At 49.7% G+C, this 23,215-nt stretch overlaps 1 protein-coding gene across 4 annotated transcripts in view; it reads left to right on the top strand.

Annotated features, from left to right (window-relative positions):
- The window catches only part of VASH2 (vasohibin 2), a 38,951-nt gene extending 15,892 nt beyond the window's left edge, over positions 1-23,059 (top strand). For 2 of the 4 annotated variants that reach the window (XM_043923223.1, XM_043923221.1), the window contains 4 exons: positions 4,063-4,444; positions 7,193-7,308; positions 11,672-11,794; positions 19,994-23,059. In XM_043923223.1, the coding sequence (XP_043779158.1) occupies positions 4,063-4,444; positions 7,193-7,308; positions 11,672-11,794; positions 19,994-20,063 (691 nt within the window). In that variant the 3' untranslated portion in view covers positions 20,064-23,059. The remainder of the gene's footprint in view (positions 1-4,062; positions 4,445-7,192; positions 7,309-11,671; positions 11,795-19,993) is intronic. The other 2 variants (XM_043923224.1, XM_043923222.1) reach the window with 1 other exon arrangement.
- The last annotated feature ends 156 nt before the right edge of the window (positions 23,060-23,215 follow it).

Raw genomic sequence — 23,215 nt, 5'->3', positions numbered from 1 at the left:
TTGCTCCAGCTCATGTTAATTGAGTCGGTGATGCCATCCAACCATCTCATCCTCTCAACCATGTGATCCTCTTCTCCTCCTGCCCTCAGTCTTCCCCAGCATCCCCTAATGTGTCAGCGCTTCTCATCAGGTGGCCACAGTATTAGAGCTTCAGCTTCAGCATCAGTCCTTCCAATGAATATTCAGGACTGATTTCCTTTAGGATGGACTGGCTTACATTTACCATTTTTAACTATACAATTCAGTAGCATGGAGGACATTCACACTGTTGTACGGCCATCACCACTGTCTGTCTCCAATGCCTCCTCTTCCCAACTGAAATGCTAAGCTCATTAAACAGGGTCCCCAGCCCCAGACAACCACCATCCTACATTATGCCTCTGTTATGAGTTCAACTCCTCCAGATACCTCATGAAGTTGAATCATACAGTGTTTGTCCTTTTCTGACTGGCTTATTTCACATACATTAATTTTCCTCAAGTTTCTTTCCTGTTGTAGCATATATATGCTAGAATTTCCTTCCTTTTTAAGGCTGAACTATTCCATTGTATGTATATACCGCACATTGTTTATCCATTCATCGCTTGAATAGACTCTTTGGTTTTTTCCACCTCTCGTGAGGAATGCTGCTATGACATTGGTGTGCACGTATCTGTTGGAGTCCTCGCTTTTGGTTCTCTTGGGTGTGTGCCCAAAGTACGGTTGCGGGGTCATATGGTAATTCTGTGTTTAATTTGCTTGAGGAGCTGCCATGCTGATGGTATTGTGTCCTTTCCCGCCCCGCCCTGGCCACACCCTATAGCATGGGGATCTTCCCCAGCCGGGGATCAAACCCTTGCCCCTGGAAGGAGAAGCATGGAGTCTTAGCCACTTCACCATCAGGGAAGCCCCAGTGCTGTGTCCATGTTGAGTCCGTCTCTCTATCACACTTTCAGGGAAGAGCTGTGTACTTCATCTTTGACTCCACAGCCCTACCTAGCAGTCTGTCTGGCGTAGGAAGTAGTGTTTGTTACGCTGACTTAACTGAGGAGTGCCCTTGTTCCAGTCCCAGAGAACTCGCCCCAGAAAGCAGGGAAGAATTTATGTAAGAGGACCCAGAAGGATGTGATTTCACTCCCTTACTGCCAGCTAACCTCACATGATAAAGTGAAGAGAAAGCAGGTAACCATTTTTATAGAGAGGAGCCATCTGTGATTAAATTGAGGTCAGACGACAAGACTTCTTCCTTTTAAGGATACCTGGATTAGCCCTATACCTTGTGCAGTCCTTTTTTAAAAAAACTTATTTTTATTTGAAAAATTTTAATATAATTTTAAAGGTTACTTTCCATCTACAGTTATTACAAAATACTGGCTCCATTCCCGGTGTTGTACAATACATTCTTGAGCTGGTCTTACACCCAACAGTTTGTTCCTCCCCGCTTCCCATCCCTATGTTGCCCCTTCCCCCTACTGGTACCTACTAGTGTCTTCTCTATATCCATGAGTCTTGCTTCTTTTTTGTTATGTTTACTAGTATGTTGTGGTTTTTGGATTCCCCAGGTAAGCGATATCCAGTGTTTGTCTTTCTCTGTAGAGTGCAGTCCTTTTAAGCATAAGGAGATGTATCCTCACAAGGTAAGGTTCATCCTTTCAGCAAGCATTAACCAGACACTTCTGTGTGCTAGGCCTGTGGGATGCCCGGGATGCAGCGTGCAACTCCTGCCCTTGTAAGATACAAACACATCCACACAATGCTGGGCGAATAAACATAGAGCGCTCGGGGAGTTCTTGCAGGGGATGCGGAGACTTCACCCACCCTGAGGAAGGTCAGGGAAGGTGTCAGCCGGGAAGTGAGGCTCTTCCAGTCAGGGTGTGGCCCGTGTAAAAATGAGAAAGTCCATAGCATCCTTACCACTCATGATTCTTAGGAGACCCCAAAGATCTCTGCCAGGTTTAAATCCCTTGTGCTATAAGGCTGACCTGCAAGAAGCCAAAAAAGAAGTTATACTAAAATAGGGACATGAAGTCTTATACAGTGGGTTTAGTAGTTTATTTTTGAAAGTTTCGTAGGTCACTTTGGTCTCATAGCTTTGTAACGTGTTTGTTGTTGTTCAGTCACTAAGTCGTGTCTGACTCTGCGACTCCATGGACTGTAGCCCACCAGGCTCTTCTGTCCTCCACTGTCTCCCAGAGTTTGCTCAAATTCATGTCCGTTGAGTCCGTGCTACTATAATCATCTCATCCTCTGCTCCCGCCTTCTCCTTTTGCCTTTAATCTTTCCCAGCATCAGAGTCTTTTCCAATGAGTCAGATGTAATCTAAAGGTCATTTAAATTTTTCAGTTATATTTGACTTCATATTCTGGGGGAATACATGTGCTGAGGGCAGTGGGCATAGACCTGTGGCTTCTTTATGGTCTCAGGGTGTATCCTGCAAAAATGTCATAGGTTGGGAATTCCCTGGCGGTCCAGGGGTTAGGACTCTGTGCTTTTGCTGCCAAGCATGCAGGTTCAGTTCCTGGTTGGGGAACTAAGATCCTGCAAGCTGTGCAGCCACAAAAATAAATCATCACGGATCAGCTGTAGGTCAGTGTGTGGGGGAGATGAGACAGCACAGAGGATGGCGAGCAGGGGCTGAATCATGGCAGACTTTGCGGAGGGATTTGGACTAAGTCCTGGAGGAGGTGAGAGACACTGAAAACTTCAGCAGAAGAATGATACGTGCCTCATTTTGGCTTCAGTAGATCTTTCTGGCCACTGTGTAGAAAGTGAATTGGAGCAGAGATAAGAAATGGTGAAGACAAGAGAGTAGAGAACTGTACCCCCTTACCAAGTATTACTACTTACCATGCACACGCCAGCTTCCTAGGTGGCACCAGCAGTAAAGAACCTGCCTGCCAATGCAGGTAGATGTAACAGACACGGGTTTGATCCCTGGGTTGGGAAGACACCCTGGAGGAGGGCACGGCAACCCACTCCAGTTTGCTTGCCTGGAGAATCCCATGGACGGGGAGCCAGGCAGGCTACGTATGGTCCGTGGGGTGGCAAAGAGTCAGACATGATTGAAGCGACTTAGCGTGCACTCATACGCCAAGCCAGTTAAGAGCCTGACTTGTTACTTATTTTAGCAAAAGCCTGGTGACACCAGCAGTTTTCAACAGAGTGTATCTGAATTTCTAGTGTCTCTCTTCAGAAGGGCTGGATGAGTCACCGTAGCCACACCAGGACCGTCTGGAGACCTGGAGACAGACTTGAGGGTGTGGTGCCTCTTGTCCATCATTGCAGCGTTTGGAGTCTGTGGGGCAGTTACCTGAAGCTGTAGGCTGTGGAGTTGCTGAGCCCAAACTGAGTTAATAGAGAGAGATTGGATGGCTCGGTCCCAATGAGCCAGTCCGTGGAGAGAGCTGAGCTGTGTCACCCGGTGATCTGGGGACTGAGGGGGGCCCGGGGTTCGGATGCTGCAGGCAGCTCTCTTGGCACTGGGTACTTCAGCCAGTACCCAAGGCTGCTGGCATGGGTGTGCCAGGGCCAGTGAGAGGAGCAGACAAGGTCCGGGTGTGACGCATCCTGACACCATCCCAGCGCTTCCTTTTCCATCGGTTGGTCTGTGTCTTTTCCATCGCCACTGCGTTGCTTTGACTCTGGTCATCAGTTCTCCCCGCACCGTTGCAGAGGCCTTCAGTTTCTGGTCTGCTCCACATACCCGAGTCAGAATTAATGACTGAGAACATCATTCCAGTGACATAAACCAACTTTTAATAGCTCGTCATCCCCTGTAGAGCACCAGGTAAAGAAAGAGTACCTTGTGATTGTTGTGTTTGTATTTATTTAATTACTAAAGAAGAAAGGAAATCTCCGCTCTTTGTCCCATGTAAGTTTGGTTTGGTGTGCACCAGATGCAGGTATCTCAAAGATAGCGAGTGAATTCCTATAAGAGGATTGATCTGGAAAGATGAGGTCTGGGTCTGCTCAGAGGCAGAGGAGTGGATCCCCTGACCGTGTGATCCACGTCCCCTTCCTGGGAGTCCAAGTTCTGGTATCTTCAAGGCCTCCTTTCTCTTCCTTGACTCAGATTGTCTTAAGATACTTAACGAATGGACAGCCTTCCATCGAGCGATTCCCCATCAGCTTTAAAACCTACTTCTCAGGAAACTACTTTCACCACGTCGTGCTGGGGATTTACTGCAATGGCCACTATGGCTCGCTGGGCATGAGCCGAAGGGCTGAGCTGATGGACAAGCCGTTGACCTTTCGGACTCTGAGTGACCTCATCTTTGACTTTGAAGACTCCTACAAGAAGTATCTTCACACAGTCAAGAAGGTCAAGATTGGACTCTATGTCCCCCACGAGCCTCATAGCTTCCAGCCCATCGAGTGGAAGCAGCTGGTCCTCAATGTCTCAAAAATGTTGAGGGCTGACATAAGGAAGGAGCTGGAGAAATACGCCAGGGACATGAGAATGAAGGTAGGTGCAAGGGAGGCAGATACGGGACGCAAGACCGTTCTTTCATTTTCCCTCTCTCTCTCTCTGTCTCTTTCTAGACACGTGCCCCGTGTTTCTGAGATGGTCAAAAGTTTCTCAAGGTTATCTTGCTTAGTAGCCACCCTTTTAAATAATTTTGGGGACTTCCGTGACAGTCCAGTGGTTAAGACTCCAAGCTTCCACTGCAGAGAGCACTGAGTTCAATTCCTGGTCAGGGAACTAAAATTCCACATGCCACGTGGTGTGGCCAAAATAGAATAATAATAAAAAATTCATAAAGGATTTTGTAAGGCGAGTGCAGAGAAAAAGAGAGTGAGCCCGGCAGTCAGGCAAGAAAAGGAAATTTATTAGAGGGAAAAGAGAGGGTGACTGGCTCTTAAGGAGAACCAGCGTTCTCCCTTTCTGATGGAGCCCTTCTTATACCCCACCAATGAAAAATTCTCTGAAGGGATGGTCACATAGCCGGAGGTCTGGAATCTGGTGGTCTTGCAGCTTTGAGAAGATAGGCACCTGTGAGATAACAGGATGCCATTTGGGCAATTTGGTCAGTCTCACAGATCGCTGTGATTTATCCTTTGTTTGCGAGGTCAACATAAAGAGCCATCTTATCAATGAGACCCCATGTGGACCCTATCAGATTTGATTTTTGACATGGACAATTTAAGTTTCTTTGCATTTACTACTTTAAAAATCAGAGCTAAAGTCCATGTGGGTTTTGTAGCTGAATCAAAGTCTTGGCCTGTAGTTCCTTGAGTTCTGCGAGTTAATCTAAACTGTTAATCACTGTATACTAAGGCTCCAGTTTTGTTCTGTTTTGTCCTAGTAATAAGAGTGGGCAATCATGTCAGTTTCCTTGAGACCTAGGGCTTTCCAAAGACATAAAACTTTCAGCATTTAAAACCAAGACGGGGACTTCCCTAGTGGTCCGGTGGCTAAGAATCTGCCTGCCAGTGCAAGAGACATGGGTTCGATCCCTGGTCTGGGAAGATTCCACATGCCACGGGGCAACTAAGTCTGTGCCTCACAGCTACTGAGCCTGAGCTCTAGAGCCCGAGAGCCACCGCTGCTGAAACCTGGGTGCCCTAGAGCCGGCGCTCTCCAACAGGAGAAGCCACCGCACGGGGTGGGCCGTGCACTGCAGCTCAGGGATCGAGCCCGGGTCTCCCGCGTTGGAGGCAGACGCTTTAACCTCCGAGCCACCAGGGAAGCCCGCGCTGCAGCCAGAGGGTAGCAGCGTCCCTGCTTGCTGCAACTCGAGAAAGCTGGAACGCAGCAAAAATAAATAAATAATGAAATTATTTTTTTAAAAAAAGCTAAAAAAAGAAAAGCCAAGAAAGTCTCAGGCAAACCAGGATGAGTGGGTGACCCTGCTGTATAATTTATCAGATTATACCGAGTCATGTTTTATCTCTGGTTGGCTTTGTGAGCTGCAAAGCCCTTGGGCATAAAATTCTGACCTGGTGTCCCAGTAGCAAGCAAAGGAGCACGCGTCCTGCTGTAGTTTTTATAAATGACGCTCATCAGCCCTTCTTCCATCCACCGCGTCACTGGCAAGGGGACAGGATGCCTGCTTGTCCTTGCGCCTCCGGGGCTCGTGGAGTCACTGAGGGCTGTGTCTACACCGAGGTCCACGCGAGAAAGGGATTATGCAGAATTCATGCTTGGTTGTGTTTAGCACCTGGGGACTTGTCATCTTCACTTGGTAGGACTTGGAATGGAGATTTTTTTTTTCTAGGCGCACCATGAGCATGTGGGATCTTAGTTCCCTGACCAGGGATCGAACCTGGGCCCCCTGCAGTGGAAGTGTGGGGTCCTAACCACTAGACCGCCCGGGAATTCCCTGGAATGGAGATTCCTGATCCTTTGAACCCACTGTGTGCACACGTGTGGTCTTCCCGGGTGGTACTAGCGACTAAGAACCTGCCTGCCAATGCAGGAGATGTCAGAGATGCAGAGAAGAGGGTTCCATCCCTGGAGCAGGGCATGGCAACCCACTCCAGTGTTCTTGCCTGGAAAATCCCATGGACAGAGGAGCCTGGTGGGCTACAGTCCATAGAGTCACAAAGAGTTGGACATGACTGAAGCTACTTAGCACGCATGCGCATGTGCATGTATGTGGGGTGGAAGGATCCAAGGAAGAACAAACTGGCTTCTGGGGCAACGTGGATGGGACTTTGTCTTCACAAGAGGGGAATTTACTGAGCAACCAAACAGCCCCAGGAGGCTGAGGCATTGGGCTGTCTGTGATGGGGGAAGGGGCACAGGATCATCCTGTCATCCTCTGAGCAGTGGCCCCTCTGCTTCTTGTGGTGACCTTCTGAAACCAGGTCAGAATTTTATGCCCAAGGGCTTTGCAACTCACAAAGCCAACCAGAGATAAAACGTGACTCCGTATAATCTGATAAATTGTACAGCAGGGTGACCCACTCATCCTGGTTTGCCTGAGACTTTCTTGGCTTTTCTTTTTATTAACTTTTTAATAATTTCATTATTTATTTCTTTATTTTTGGTCATGCTGGGTCTTTGTTGCTGCCCTCCAGCTTTCTCTAGTTGCAGCAAGGTGCCTCATGAGAGAGGCCCCTGGGTGGCGCAGACCTCCTCCCGGAAGTCTTCCAGCCCGGGGCCTTGGGCAGCTGGGATGACGAGTGGGCGGGGCTGGGATGCTGGGCTTTAGGAAGGCACAGAGGGTCCCTGGGGAGCCAGCGTGGTGACTCCTCCTATCTCCTCCAGATCCTGAAACCTGCAAGTGCCCACTCTCCAACCCAAGTGAGAAGCCGGGGGAAATCCCTGTCACCCCGCAGGAGGCAGGCAAGCCCCCCGCGACGGCTCGGCAGGCGAGACAAGTCGTGAGTAGTATCCTCCCCTCCCCCCGCCATGCCCCAACTCAAGGCCCAGCGGTTACACTCGTGGGGTTGTCCTGGGCTTGGCATTCGAACCAAACGGTGATCTCCAAGAGATGGGCCTCTCGCACGGGGGACATCTCTGATGGAAAAGGGTCCTCCATGCATGTCACCCCCAGTGCTCTCACCCTCCTGACGGTCAGATGGAGACACGGCTGGAGGGATAAGCCCCAGACGCCGTGAGATGGAGAAGAGCCTGGAAGGAGCCCTGGCCTTAGTTAGGAAGCCGGGGTCTGGAGCCAGCTCGGCTGCTTACGGAGCTGTGGGGCCTTAGACATGTCATGCAGCCTTTCTGGGCTCACATTCTCTCACCCCAAAAATGAGAACGTTAGAAGAGGTGAACTTGCCTGTTAATAGAACCTTAGCCCTCTGTGCCCAGTAGAAAGTTCGATCGCCCTCCGTGGATGGTGGCATCAGAAACAGCGCTCGGCCTCCCCTCTTTCCTTGGCTGGCTGTACCCTCCTCTGTTTTAGCCTCGAAGCTGGTGACTCCTCGCCTCCTTCTTAGATCAAAATGATCCACTTAAGAAATGATAGATTGGAGGTGCTGAGGCTGCCCAAAGTAGCCAGTGATAATCCCCCGGCAAATACGTGGGCCTTAAGTACCCTGGGGCAAAAATACTGCCTTGATGAATACCAGTAGCCTGCTGTGTCTGTCACACGGGTTCTCACCGTGGGGGGGACCCAGGGGTGCAGGGCACAGAGGGGCCCCGGCGCGTCTGCCCGTTCGCCTTGCAGCCCGGGCAAATGCTTGGGGGCGTCTTAGTTTCCTTTTGCGCCAAAGGGGATCAGAATGCTTTTCCTGCCCATCTCACAGGGTGCTGTAAGCTCAGGTTGGAAGGTGTGATAAGAGGGATCTGTGGATGGTGAACTGTGTTACACCGCATGTTGTTACTGTCACGGCATTCCTGTAGTGGGAGGAGAGAGTTTTAGTTTTCCTTTTCAGAGGAAGGAACCAGGGCCCAAAAGATCTTGTGCTGTGTCAGTGACAGAACTGGGGCTGGAACCCAGGCCTCTTCACCCTGGGAAGGTCGTGGGGGAGGAGAGCGTTGCTTCGGTCTGGGGAAGAACAGGACAGGATGGAGTATTGTCATTTCCAGGGAAGTTTTCCTGTTCATCTCTGTGCCGCCTCCCACTGCCAGTCCCAGGCTTCTGCACCAACAGCCAGGAAGGTCTTGGGACTGGAGCCCAGGATTTGAAAGGGGAGGGTTGAGTGCTCCTATAACTGAAGATCAGAGTGGTTTCTTTTTTTCTTTAATTTTAATTGGAGGATAATTGCTTTACAGTATCATGTTGGCTACTGCCATACAACAACGTGAATCAGCCATAAGTATGTATGTCCCCTTCTTCTTGTGCCTTCCCCCCTCCCACCCCACCCCACCCCTCTGGCTTGTCGCAGAGTAGGACATGTTGAAGTCCCTGTATTATACAGTAACTCCCGGCGGTTTCAACATAGGTTTGTCCTTTTAGAGAGCAGGATGGCTTTAGACCTGTCATACACAGCCTCTGACCCTATTCCTGCCCCTGATGCTGGGCAGCACCCTTGATCCTGACCCTCACCCTGTCTGTCCTCTCTGATTCAAACATCCATTCATTACTGTCACTGAACAAAGCAGCCGTTGTCTCAGAGGACTATGGACCTGGAAGCCCTTCCCAGAGGGTCACGGGGCAGAGTGTAAGGGGCCCTGCCCAAAATGGGAATCTATCTGGTGGCCCCTGGAGTAGGGGAAGGGTAGCCTTTAATCTGCATGGTTATCCTATCTGATTGGATTTGTGCACAGGATGGCAGTCGTTGGTTTTTAAGGCAATTCCTGTTAGGGTCATTTTACTTGGATCCACGGGAGCTTTGCAGTCCAAGGAAGATTACGTTTTTAACTGCAAAGAGTTACCGTGATTGCCCAGGGATGGTAAAGCCCATACGATCTTATAAGCTGGTTGTAGAGACAAAAGTCGGGATGACAAGCGGCTGGTGATGGTCGTGGTGTTGGTGCTGGTTTGAGTGGAGGAAGAAGGGAATTTGAATTTGGACCGTGGGCTTTGACGTGCTTCTTAGGCATGGAGGAGGGGAGTGGAGGGAATGTCATAGAAGTTGCTGAAATTGCAGATGTGGAGTTCAAGGATGTTGGGGAATAGAGATCCTGCCTCTAGAGCCATCTACTTGGAAGGGACAGCTGGATCAGTTTGCCAGGAAAGAAAGGAGAAAGAGGAAAAGAAGTGATGTCAGAGTCCTGAGTGTGTGAGCAGAAGACCCAGCATAGGAGATGGGGAAGAAATAGAGAGTGGGAGAAAGGGTCAGCGTGAAGGCATCCACCTGTGCACACCGAGGACAGCGCAGAAGGACTTAGGGGCGATGAGGGGGTAGAAGTTGACACTGTATATCACGTGGCTCTGATGCTGCTGGGAGGGAGGCCGAGTCATCTGGTGGGAGTGGGGAAGCGGCTTATCAGTACAGGGTGAAAACTGGGCACACGGGGCCCGGCTGAGGAGAGATGGAAGGATGGTATAACCCTGTTCGCAAGGGCTTCCCTGGTGGCTCAGATGGTAAAGAATCTGCTTGCAATGCAGGAGAGCTGGGTTCTATCCTTGGGTCGGGAAGATCCCCTGGAGAAGGGAATGACTACCACACTCCCAGTATCCTTGCCTGGAGAATTCCATGGACAGGCTCCTCTGTCCATGGGATCACGAAGACTTGGACATGAGTGAGCGGTTTTCGCTTTAACGCTTGAGCACTAGGAGGCGAGCTTGTTAACACAGATTGCCGGGCCCCTCCCCCAGCAGTTCTGATGCAGCAGATCTGGGCGGGGGCCTGAGAAGGTGCCCTTCTAACAGGTCCGGGGTGATGCTGGTGCTGCTGGTCTAGGGATGCCACCTGGAGAGCCAGCGTCTGGTCAGGCATTGTGGGAGAACCAAGTTGGGGCTTGACCTTCGAAAAATAACAATGTCAAGTCTGCTGAGAGGGGCAGATGAGGCCATCGAGCGTGGATCAGGGGCTCAGCCCTGCCTAGTTGAGGTTGCTGTTGTGAAATCAGAGGGTGTGGCCCTGGCGTGGGCCTGTGATTGGGCCCCACTGAAGTCACCCTGGGAGGAACCCAATGGGTCCTTCCCCCGGGGGCCAGATAGAGAAGTCCTGACCTCAGTCATCGCCCAGGCCATGCCCCTGCCCTAATCTCCGGCTACTTTGTCACGCAGCCAAGGCAAGCGAGCACGCTGGCGCCTGAAGCGGACAGCTGTTAGATTGCCATGGATGCGAGCGCACAGCCACCCTCCAGCGTCAGGGCCCCCTGCCCTCCCGAGGCGTGGGAGTGGGCCTGGGGACGGGGAGGAAGACTGCGGAGAGGGCAGTAGTCACCGAGAGGTCAGGAAGGAAGACCTTCGGGGAGGTGCAGTTCAAGTCCATCACCCCTCTTCATTCCCTGAACTGGTCCCGGCTCCAGCTGGGCAGGCCCCAGGACCACAGAGGGTGACAGCTCTTGGTTCAGTGGAAATGTAGACTTTTCCAAAATGATGAAGAGGGGCTGCAACAAGCCCCCGAATCCCATGAGACGCATGACCCCTGCTGGTAGCCCCTTCTCCTGGGCTGAGCCCTGATTCCCAGGGGTCTTCATAAACTCCTCCCAAGGGTCAGAATTCGGGGAGAGGGGTTTCTGGCCCACAACTAGGACCAGGTGGCCTTGGCTGCTTGACCAGCCAGGGAGCCCAGGTGGCTTGTGGGTTCCTGTGGACACTCTGATGTGAGCAAGTCCAGTAAGATCATGGTTATTCTTGGTGGAAGCTCCTGCTGCTGCTTTTCTCTGCTCGCAGCAATTGGAGGCCAGGAGAGGAATCTGGGGGGCAAGTATCTTGGCTAGAGTTTCACAGTGGATGGAGGCATTACAAGGGCTTCCCAGGTAGCGCTAGTGGTAAAGAGCCTGCTTGCCAATGCAGGAGACTTAAGAGAGAGACGCAGGTTCGATCCTTAGGTCGGGAAGATCTCCTGGAGGAGGGCATGGCAACCCTCTCCAGTATTCTTGCCAGGAGAATCCTGTGGACAGAGGAACCTGGCGGGCTACCATCCATGGAGTCTCAAAGAGTCAGACACAACTGAAGCGACTTAGCACGCACGCACAGAGATGTTACAAGGATGGCAGCGTCTCTTCCACGGTTCCTCCTTAACCCTGACTTCCGGATTGCAGGGCAGGATAAGGGATGACAGGGGCCCCCATGCAAGAAGAGAGGGAAGGAGGGATGCAGGAGACAAGAGTAACATGAAGGCTGTGGGAGGTGGGGACCATGAGACGCGCCAGGCACCAAGCTCCTCCCTCCCTCTCCAGATCCCAGCTTCCACCACTGCAACAGACTGGGACCCAGGACGGCCTGGTTCCTAGAGGTGTGTCTGGAGAAAAGCAGCTTCCCAGCCTCTACTCATGGCCTTCCCCAAGCAGGCTTTTCTCCAGGTAATCTGGCTTTTGGGTGAGGAAACGAGAAAGTAACAAATGTGGTTATGATCCAGTAACTCGATCAAACTCCAGGCCTCTTCGTGTGTAGCATGATCAGGACCAGGAAGGGTTTGGTGACTGTTACTGAGTTGTTATTTCAGCACCACTTAATGCCAAGTCATTTCTAAATGTGGCGGGTGCTGCCGTGAAGCTGGGGAGTGGCCCCAAGAGGGGAGAGTTACCATAACAGGCAAGAGGCCTTCAGCTGTGGGGTCCCAGCCCTGTCTGTGCGTGTGGATAATTTTAGTGGTTTTGCGTCCCCCGCCCCCTCCTCCTTGCAGCTGGGGCTCCTTCCAGCCCTGCATTCCTCGCCATTTTTGCACTTGTCTGAATAATCCTTCTCGAAAGGAGCATCAGTGTCACTGGGTTGACAGGACAGTCAGCTGAGAGGGAGGGCAAATGGCAGTGACTCTGTTAGTGTCAGCTGAGACAGCGTTCCTTCCGAAAGAGAAACAGGGACTCCCACCCCCACCCCTCCGCCCCCCAGTCCTTCCGCCTCCTCTCTGCTCCTCTGGGAGTGTCTAAAAAACATTTGGAGAAGACTCTTGAGAGTCCCTTGGACTGCAAGGAGATCCAACCAGTCCATCCTAAAGGAGATCAGTCCTGGGTGTTCATTGGAAGGACTGATATTGAAGCTGAAATTCCAATACTTTGGCCACCTGATGCGAAGAGTTGACTCATTGGAAAAGACCCTGATGCTGGGAGGGATTGGGGGCAGGAGGAGAAGGGGGAGACAGAGGATGAGATGGCTCGATGGCATCACCGACTCGATGGGCATGAGTTTGAGTAAACTCCAGGAGTTGGTGATGGACAGGGAAGCCTGGCGTGCTGCGATTCATGGGGTCGCAAAGAGCCGGACATGACTGAGCGACTGAACTGAACTGAACTGAACTGAAAGAACCTTCCACACAGAACAGTCAGGTTGTTTCCTGTGGTTCTTAAACAGAGAGAGCGAGCTTGCTATGTAGGTGGAAAAGACCTTCGGTGAACTTAAACCAGCTCCTTGAGGACAGTGGGCCTCAGTCTCGCTGAGATTCTCAACAGGGGCCCGGGCGCCCCCTGGGGGAGAAAGGTTAGAAGTGCAGCAGAAAAGGAGAGTTTTATAATGATGCTGCCCATGAGTGCCTGGGGGCCCGGAGGGTGAATGTCGTGCCAAGCTCAGGACCATTCCCGCCCCCCAGTAAAGAACCAGTCCACCTAAAATGCCCCCACTGAGAACCCCGAATGCTCCCTGGGGTCCTTTCCATCTCTGACAGTCCCCAGGTCTTGGCTTCCTGATCCATGGGCTGAACCCGAGAGAGTGGTGGTGAGTGGACAGTGGTTTTCTGGCTGGGCTGCCTGTGTTCCCATGAAGGCAGCTCCTGCCAATCCGAGTGACCCCGAGAACATTCTTCTGAACTGGGGCAAGAGCCCCTCAGGGCCCATGGGAACATCTTTATCTTCTCTGCCCGTCAGGCTTCTTTCCTCCCTCCGCCTGGTGCCCTCTCTTCTTTGCTGCTCATGCCTTTTTCTTCCCTTCGTCATCCTCTTTGATTTCCCTTCTTTGTCATCCATCTCGAGGGTGGTCCGCGGCTCTGCTGGGCTCTGCTGGGCTCTGCTTGCCCCGTGGAGACCCTCAGGGTCACAGAGGTTACTCAGCCCAGTGAGAGCCCTCCTTTCACTGCTGGGCCACAGCCGGATGAAGGAATTCCTGCCTTGTTCTGTCACCAGGCTCATGAAGGTGCCTCCAGGCAACGGGGCTGAGCGAGGCCCTAAGTCATTTCTAAGTGAAGTCATAATGAAGTCAGAAGCGGTTCGGGTCCTTGGTCTGATCACATTGAAGCTATTTTGAATGGGCCCCAAGAAGTCATTCTCCTTAGATTCCAAGTGAGGAAATCTCCCCCGGCAGGGGTGGGTGGTGGGGGGTGGTTGGAAAGGGGAAAATTCCCTTCACATGGAACGTAGAGGAGACACAGGGAGCGAGACCTAGGAAGGTTGTGGAGGGAGAAGTCAAACCTCCCGGACGAAGTGGGGTTTCATCAACTCAGGCACCCAGAGAAGGCAGTTTCCAACTCAGAGGCCCTCCCTGCTTCATCCCCTGGGGGATTTCGTGTGGTCCAAGGTGCCCGGAGATGCTTGAAGAAACCAAGATGAAGTGATGGGCCTTATTGAGAAAGACTGCCTCTGGCAGAGTGAGCCAGGAGCCTCCAGGGCTGACGATTGAAGATAGTCACGCAGGGCTGGGGTTCCTCAGGGGCTCTCTGCCCCAGAAAGGAGAGGTGAGGTCAGAGCCGGAATCCACGCCTGGGAATCTCAGTGGCCTTGGCTTCTGGTCTCTGGCCAGAGCCTCCTGCCTGGGGAGGGCTTGAAAGAAAGGCCAGGGGGCTGGAGCTCTCTCCAGAGCCATATCCCTCGTGGCTCGGGCCTGTCTGGTCACAAGCAGCCTCAGCTGTCTGCCCGCTCAGCTGCCGGCAGCGGTGCCTGTGATCCTGGAAAGGGAGGAATGTCAGAAGGGGGGGGCTTTGAATGACGGTGGCAGGTGGGAGGGAGCCCCCCTCAGTGTTCCTCCCCGAGGCGTATCGAGTCTGGCCTGGCCTGACTCCTGCCCAACTAGACAAGAGAGGAGGGCCTTGGGTCTCCCTGAACTTGTGAATGCTGGGCTGATGCCACCCCTGATTTAATCTCTTCCACCCTCTTAACGTGGAGGAGAAAATGGCAGCCCACTCCAGTCCTCTTGCCTGGAAAATCGCGTGGACAGAGAAAGCTGGCCGGCTGTAGTCCACGGGGTCACAAAAGAGCTGGACACGACTGAGCACACACACGCACGTACACACCCTTAACACCGAGGACTGAAAAGTTTAACGTTGCACTGTTGCGATACATCGCTTTCTAGAATCCAGAGACCACGGAGAGTCCAGCTAAACTGGTCCTTGTGGGTGTGCAGTGTGTGAGGGTGTCGCCTGTGAACACGGGCGTGTGCGTGCGTGTGAGGGGTTGTGACCTCAAGGGAGGCAGGAGCGAAAAGCCTGAGCAGCCTGCCCAGTGGCCTGTGCGTCCCCGTCAGGCAGCCAGCCCTGAACTGGGCTTAGCTGGGCCGCGTCCCTGAAGTATCTCACACTCGCCCGGGAGAAGGAAGGGGTACATTTCCATTAGAAGAAGGGGAATGGCTTTTTGCTTCACTGACCGGCCGTTTGTCTTGGTGACCCCACGATCTGAAAGGTGCTTGGCACAAAGTCTGAGTGTGTTGATTTCTCAGTGTCCGGCTCTGCCACCCCATGGACTGTAGCCTGCCAGGCTCCTCTGTCCGTGGGATTCTCCAGGCAAGAATACGGAGCAGGATGGGTTGCCATTCCCTGCTCCAGGGATCTTCCTGACCCAGGGATCGAACCTGGGTCTCCTGCATTGCAGGCAGATTCTTTACCGTCTGAGCCACCAGGGAAGCCCAGGGGTGGCTTAGTAAGTTCTTGTGAATGAGGAAGTGGTACCCAAGTTCCAGGAGCCCTGCTGGCCGACTGCCATTCAGGCCCTCTGACCCATCCTGCCCAGTGACGGCTTGGGGGCTAGGGGTGTGAGGAGAGGAGACGCCCCAGACACAGCCTTCGTCCCAGGGAGAGGGAGGGACCTGGGTGGTTTAGGCGGGACCCTCTAGGCTTTTCCTCCACTTATGGCCTCTCTCCTGAAGCCCGGTCTCACACAGACACACCAGCTCGTTCAGCCCCAGGTTGGGCTGTCGCCCCACTCACATCCCCAACACGCTCCATCACTTTGTGATTCCCAGGCTGCTTGTGGCTTCCCTGATGCTGCCGTCCAGTCTAGCCAAGCTCTTTTTGGCCCTGAGGCTGCCCCAGGTGGGGCACATAGGAGATGGGTCACTGTCCCTGAACCGTCTAGATGCAGTTAGCCCATACTAGGGTATGTGGTGAATACCAGTGGCACGTCCCACAAAATGCTTTCTCTATGGAACCGTAGAGAGGAGGCCCTCTCCCGACCCCCTCCCGCTCTGCAGAGCTCCGTTGAGCTGGCTCCTGGGATGCAGGCCTGAGGGTGGACCCAGGACCAGGCCATCAGGCAGTCAGCCTGGTTCACCCTTAGATACACTGACATTGACATGAGGCTGGGACAGTCCATTTCTGCGTGGAGAGAAGTGCCCCCTCCTTCCTTCCACAAAAGTGCACCCAAGGAAACCTGAAGCCCCTACCCCGCGTCCCCTAAAATAGAAGGCACCCGAGAGCCTTTCAGAGGGAAAGACCTCCTTGTTTGGACTAGGGAAGGATTTGGAGAAATACATTGTTCTAAAATAATAACCCTGGATCTGATGTGCAAGGTTCTGGGCAAGTGCAGACCCAGCTGAATCATCATCCTGGGGCTTGTGTTTCTTAAAAATAACCCCCCTTGCAGTATTCTAATTATAGCCGGGGGAGCACTCGGAAGGGCCTCGCCACAATAGCTCCCCCAGCCCTGGCCCTGAGACGAGCTGGCAAGGACTGAGCCGTTGTTTCTGGCTGGGCTCCCAGGCGGGTGGCATGCTGCGATAACCCACTTCTGCCCTTCGCCAGGCCAGGAAATCCAGCCAGTGTTGCCATGAGAGAGAAGGGTTTCACCTTGCAGACAGTTCGCCAGGAATCTCAGTTTAACTCATTTTCTGCCAGTGTTGTCGTTCAGTCAGTCGTGTCCGACTCTTTGGGACCCCATGGACTACAGCACACCAGGCTTCCCTGTCCTTCACTGTTTCCCAGAGCTTGCTCAAACTCATGTCCATTGAGTGGATGATGCCATCCATCTCATCCTCTGTCGTCCCCTTCTTCTCCTGCCTTCAGTCTTTCCCAGCATCAGGGTCTTTTCCAATGAGTCAGTTCTTCGCATCAGGTGGCCAAAGTATTGGAGCTTCAGCTTCAGCATCAGTCCTTCCAATGAATATTCAGAGTTGATTTCCTTTGGATGGATGGGTTTGATCTCCTTGGAATCCAAGGGACTCTCAAGAGTCTTCTCCAACACCACAGTTCTGCCAGTTTTAGCCTTTTTCCCTCCTCCCCTGTGTTCAGGGCCGTTGTGGGAGGCAGGAGGGTGGGGGTACAGAGGAAGGAGACGACTTAGTCCCTTTCCGTTGGAAGGCCCCACGCTGTCTGTTGTCGCAGAACCAAATTCAGCTGTACAAGTAGGCAGGTTCCCCAAGTGACCTTCAAAGATAAGGTAAAGCCTCTCCTATATACAGAAAAAAAAATCTTCTAGTTACTTCTTAGAATGTTTGTTCATGATGGCTTGAATTCTGGCTTAGGACTTTGTTAAAATAAAAATATCCCATCACAAAACTATCATAATGAAATCCTATCAGCCATTTAGTAGGAACTAGACCGGCTTCCCTGGTGGCTCAGCACTGAAAAATCTTCCTGCAATGTAGGAGATGAGAGTTTGATCCCTGGATCAGGAAGATCCCCTGGAGAAGGAAATGGCAACCCACTCCAGTGTTCTTGCCTGGGAAATCCCTAAGACAGAGGAGCCCGGCAGACTACAGTCCATGGGGTCGTAAAGAGTAGGCCATGACTTAGCGATTAAAAACAGCAAAGGAACTAGACCAGAGTTTATTGAGAGGTACAGAATATTCAACAGTGGGGATTTGCAGATGAATTTACTTGATCCATGCTCTAAAGTTGTTTGCAGACTCTGATGCAGACTCAAGAATTATGAACCTTTGGGATTCTTTAACCTAGTGGACCCCAACCTTTTTGGCACCAGGGAATTTTCATGGAAGACAGTTTTTCCGTGGACCAGCGTGAGGTGGGGATGGTTCAGGCAGTAATGCTCGTGGCGGGGAGCAGCCGCTGGCTCCCTGCTGTGTGGCCTGGTGCCTAACAGGAGTTGGGGACCCGCTCCAACGATGTACAGAAGGAGATGGCAGAGCATGTGGAGCAAGGAGCGGTGCATTGCGGGGAGATTTCATCAGAAAATCCTTCACGGGGAAGTGGCATCTGGGTTGGTCCTTGAAGGGATGAGAAGAGACATGCGGGAGGCAATCCAGAAGCCAAGATGCAGAGACAGGAGTGGCCTGACGTCTTCCTCAGATACTTGGGAGGATGCTCTGTGTGGGGAGCAGGAGACCGAGGGTCAATGTCATTGCATCTTGATCAAGGTCATCCACTTTTGATTCTGGAGGAAAATTCTGGTTTCCACCTCTTGCTAACCACGTGACTTTGAGCATGTTTCCAAACTTTCAGGGCCTCTCTTTCTTCCTCCGTCAAATGGATGGTAACAGTATCAGCACTGGAAGGCTGTGGTGGGAGTGGTGGGAATGAATTGACCCGTGTAAGCCCCTTAGAACAATGCTTGGTACAGAGTAAGTGCCTAATAAATAAAAGCTATTTATAGTGGTGGTTTCTCAGCAACTGGGGGCTTGGGGGAACTGGCGGAATAGTTAAGGAAACGTTTAGAAAAAGAAGGCCAAAGGGCCCCAAGGCAAAGTGCATCTGTTTTCAAGGATGCTGAGAGCAGAACGTGGTAAAGATAAAGGGAGAAGTTTCAGGAACATAGAAACTTGAATAAAAGGTGAAAATGCTCTTCCTTGCGGCTGAGAGGCTTCAAGAGGAAGCCAGGAGAGTGGCCAAGAAGTGGCTTCAGAGCAGGTGGCGTCCGAGTGGCTCGCGCTTGTGGCCCGTCGCTGCAGGGACCCCAGGGAAGCCCCTGTTACGGGCTCAGCGGGAGGGGTTTGTTCATTCCTTGACCTTCCCTGTCGCCTGTCCTGCCACGGACTTTCCAGCAGGTGCTGTTGGTCGCAGAAACGAGGGAGAGAAAATAGGCGAGTGTGGGTTTATCCCAGCCCCTGAGAAACATTAGGAAGCTAGGGTCTTACTAGCTTTCATCTCACATATGAAGGGCAGCACCTTTAGAGTTTCAGGAGGAGGAGAGGTGTGACTTGGTATTGAGGAAAATGCCAGGACAGGAAGAAAGCTTATGCAAGAAAGGCTCGGAAAGGTGAGGCGAGCTGATTGATAAATGCTGCGAGGACCGCGGAGCAAGGGGTTCTCTTGTTAAAGCACAAGGAACTGCTTAACCTTTGGAGGCAGTGGGAGATCTCAGAGCCGCCATGGCTCAGGGCCCACGTAGTGTGCGAGATCCCAGGGGAGAAGACAGACTCTTAGATGGTTTTCTGGACTTCATTTTAGATGTGGCTGCTTCTCTGAAAGGATTCTGGAGCACTTGCTCGAACTTGTTCTTATTCCGCATACTAATAACTCAACACCGTTACTAGTATCATGTCTGAATTAGCTGCTAACTAGTGAGTTAATGGCTTCCCTGATGACTCAGATGGTAAAGAATCCGCCTGCAATGCAGGAGACCCAGGTTCGATCCCTGAGTTGAGAAGATCCCCTGGAGCAGGGAATGGCTACCCACACTCATTTTAAAAATGGGAAAAAAAAATTGTGAGATAAATCCTGAGAATGCTTAGGCATGATCTTATGTCGGGAAGTCTCCTAGGAAGTAGTTTTAAAGACAGTTTTAAAAGACAGATGATGAGCTGCTGAAGGACTTCTTTCCCCAGCTTGAAGTACTTTCTTGTATGACTCCCGTGAATGCTTGAATGTAGTGTCATATTGCAAAGTACATGAGAAAATGTATTACATTTGGGGAAGAGAGGTGATTTGCCTTAGAATGATTTTCCACATGGACATGCTTTTTCAGATGAATTCTGAAAGATTCATCCTAAGTTTATACCTTCAAGCCTGAAATAGAGACGGACAATGTCTAGGAGAACCTGAGTCACCCCAGACATCTGGGAGGTGCTGGGCTTCCCCAGGGCACTGAGGACGCCAAGGTTTCTAGGAGCATCTGGTTCAGGTGCTTAGTTCTGTTGTAGTCGAACTTTAGACCCTTGCAAGGGTTACAGATACGTGTCAGAGGTTACAGTGTGCCCAAATTCAGGCTTGAAGTTAAACAAACTCATTCAGCAACCTGTACCTTTCGTTTTGAACTTTACATTGAAAACCTGTTAAAAGGCTCCTTAAAGCCTATAAAGGCGGACTTCAGAACAAGAAGTAGAGTTGGGAGCCAAGGCTGGTGGGTGGTGGGGGGCGCGGTGGGGTGTGCTGTGGAAATACCCAAAGGGTCGAGGGCCCTGACAACAACGCTAAATGATCTTTCTGTATCCCCTCCCCTCTCCCCCCACCATCTTTCTCTCCCCCGCAGGCCTGCACTGCCTGAAAAGGCGGCTGACGTCAGCACTCTGAACGAAGTGGGCTATCAGATCCGGATTTAGGCCGGCCCTACCGCAGCAGCAGGGCTTCTATGGTGCTTTTCTCTGCCTTTACCCAGCATCTTCAGGAGGAACTGCAGCTATTTATTGAGAACTGGTGAATTTTATTCTTACGGATTCACTTGGAAGTAGACTCTGAGTGGCTGGTAACAACAACAAAAAAACTCATGAAGGGACAACCAAGAAAAGGCTGTGGTAGACCCCACTGGGGTTGGACTGTCCCCCTCACTCCAGATAGAAAGGGTAAGACCATAACTGTAGTTTTTTTTATTTTCCCATTTACCTACTTTCTTTTACTTGCTTTGAACATTATGCCTCACTAGTAGTCCATGTTTATGAAGCCCTCCCCCCTCCCACTTTTGATACAGTAAGGTAACTCAATCAGTATTAATGTCTTTTTCAGCAATAACAGAGGCAAAGATTGGTGGGTTTTTTTTTTAAGCAGTCAATATTACCTCAGCATCTTGACATCAGATATGCAAACATAATGGTGGGTTGTTTTTTTTTTTTAATTCTATTTGTATTGTTTCCCCAGTATTTCCCATGGGGATCTCCACGAGGTTTGGAATTTTTTTCCTGGTGCACACGTAATGAGATTTTAGGTATTATATGCAAGTGTTTCCTTAAAGAGCACTGAAATTCTGGCAATACGGGAGATCATTTTCGGGATCTTGGAGTTACTACTTTCTTAATCTTTCTTACAGCATTCACTGACAGCAGCTTTTATTCTTTCAAAACAAAACAGAAAAGCAAGTTCAGAAGCTATTCTGTGTTCTGTCACTAACATTTAAACTTTGCAGACTCCAGTGAAAAGCACACGAGGTCATGCACTGTTACACACATTTAGCAGTATTGCGATTACCTCTGACAATACCACACTCAGACAGAGACCGAGACAGAGAATCAGTAGGTCTTGAGAACTAGGTAACCTTTCTGTTCACATTTCACCTGAGTTTTAAGCTCTGAGTCAGGCCTTGGTTCTGCAGGACTCACTGTTGTTGGGTATGTGTTCTGACGTCTTATATTAAGACCAAATATGGCATGATGTGATTATTTCCCAGTACCATTTTTAGGTACCACTTCATGATATTTAGGAACTGGTATTGGAAAAGGCAGTGAATTGGAGAAGCAGAATCTTTGTTTTTCAAATGGAAAAGACTTCCGGTACAGTGTTACACCTTATAGCCTGATGTTCTCCTGATGTTCTCTAAGGAGCATGGTGTGAGTATCTGGCCTGCATATGGCAGTTACAGTGTAACTTCTGCTGCAGATCACAGAGTAACTCACACACCAAGTCTGTGTATTATCAAGAGTACAGCTTCTACTTCACTTGTTTGATCTTAGCAACCATGCCAACTCAGGAGACCAAAAAGCATATTTAAGTGAAGTCTGCTAGTCAACAAAAATGTTATTTCAGTTTGGGGCCTCCCCCTCTGGCTTTCTTTACCTGATTTTGGGAAGGGAGTAAAAAAATCTGCTCATTCAGATTCTTTACCCCTGAGGGCAATACGGGAAGGAAGAAGACTCTATCCTTTAGCCATGTGCAACTGAGCTCACTATACCCTAAGAATCAGTGTTATTAATGGAAAGTACTTTCCCTGAAAAAAGAAGTCAAATGTCCTTTACATGAAAAAGGACCAAGTAAGTCCAATCTACATCTCAGTTAGATTAAACCAGTTAAACACATTCGGGACTTAACCACTTTTAAGAATAGTACTATCAGTAGAATTGAAAATGAGTTATTTTAATCTTCTCAAGACAAACCCATTTGCAGCCTCCTGGCCACATGTATTTAGATATTTGGAGTAGTCCGTGAATCATTTCATTTTCATTCTGAAATACGGACTTGGCTCTCTCTAGATGAACTGTAATCATGTTTACCAATCTGAAAGTTTATTATATCCAATAAGTAGACTACATATAATACTGCAGCCATCCTAAGGGCTTGGAATAGGATTTCCCAAGTATTAAGTACAGTCCAGTCTAAAATATGGAATGTCAACATTTGCATATCCTTGTCCCCCACAGAAGGGGGAAGGAATTAGGAATACAACCTGTTTCTAATATGCTGATATCTAAGCCTTAAAACTGCCAACTGGCTTCAAGATTCAATCAGTAACCTGATTTCTTCCACACCCACTTCTTGATTTTAAGACTTATTTCCCCAAAGCAAGAGTTAGTCACAGAAACATGAAAATAAGTTAAAATGTTCTTAGTTGTTACTCTTTTTATTGCCAATGGAATACGTTAATTTCTAAAGGACACAAGAAAAGTACCAAATTTACATTCTAGTGAATTGGTAATACGGTAAGGGAAAAAAAATGACATGATTTATCTTTTACCCCACAGAATTGATTTTAAATCTGGTTATAATTCAAAAGATAAAATCCATGAAATGATTTGAAATCTAGTTTTTAAAAAAAGTTAATGCAAGAGAAATTTTATGCTTAAGCCATTGTGAAAATACTTGCAAAGTTTAAATGAATGACAGGACTCTTGATTCTAGACTACATGTTGTGCTGTTTTGAGTACTTTTATTTCAGAAAGTGATATTTAGTATTTTCTATACACTCTGAAATCATGAGCATTTCACTTTTTCTAAGTCAATTATTTCATAAGGATTTTATTAATAGATATTGGTAAATAGAACTTTGGAAATCTTAATTACGTATTCTTACTATACCCGAGGCTTTTGTAAGCTCTAGTTTTATGTACAACCTTGTACAGTTTTTTTTGACATACAATTCAGAATCTTGTTTATTCTCTTGGACTTTGTTCTGGCCAATACATTTTTTTTAGATCTCTTAAGAAAAACTGTGATTGTTTTAGTGGGTATTTTTCTAAGTAAATGAAAACTTGTATAATGGTATTTTAGAGAATGCCAGATAAGTGCATGTTTCAATTTAATGTTTTTCTCATTACCTGTATGTTTATACACAGCATGGGACTTTCAATAAAATCATCCTGGAAACTCAAGGATTGTTTTCCTTCTAAAAATATAAATGGTGTCATTTTTTTTTTATTCCTCTTATTATATACTTGTTCTAGTAAATTAATTTATCACTCTCACCCTTGTCTTCTTCCACAATTTTCAGATTCTGTATTAAATTTATCACTATTTTGGTGTATCTTAATTCACTTATTGGCTTCCTTAT

This window comes from Cervus elaphus, chromosome 14, assembly GCF_910594005.1.
Source record: "Cervus elaphus chromosome 14, mCerEla1.1, whole genome shotgun sequence".
Lineage (NCBI taxonomy): Eukaryota > Metazoa > Chordata > Mammalia > Artiodactyla > Cervidae > Cervus > Cervus elaphus.
Note: the sequence above shows the minus strand (reverse complement) of the source record. Positions and strands in the feature narration are given on the sequence as shown.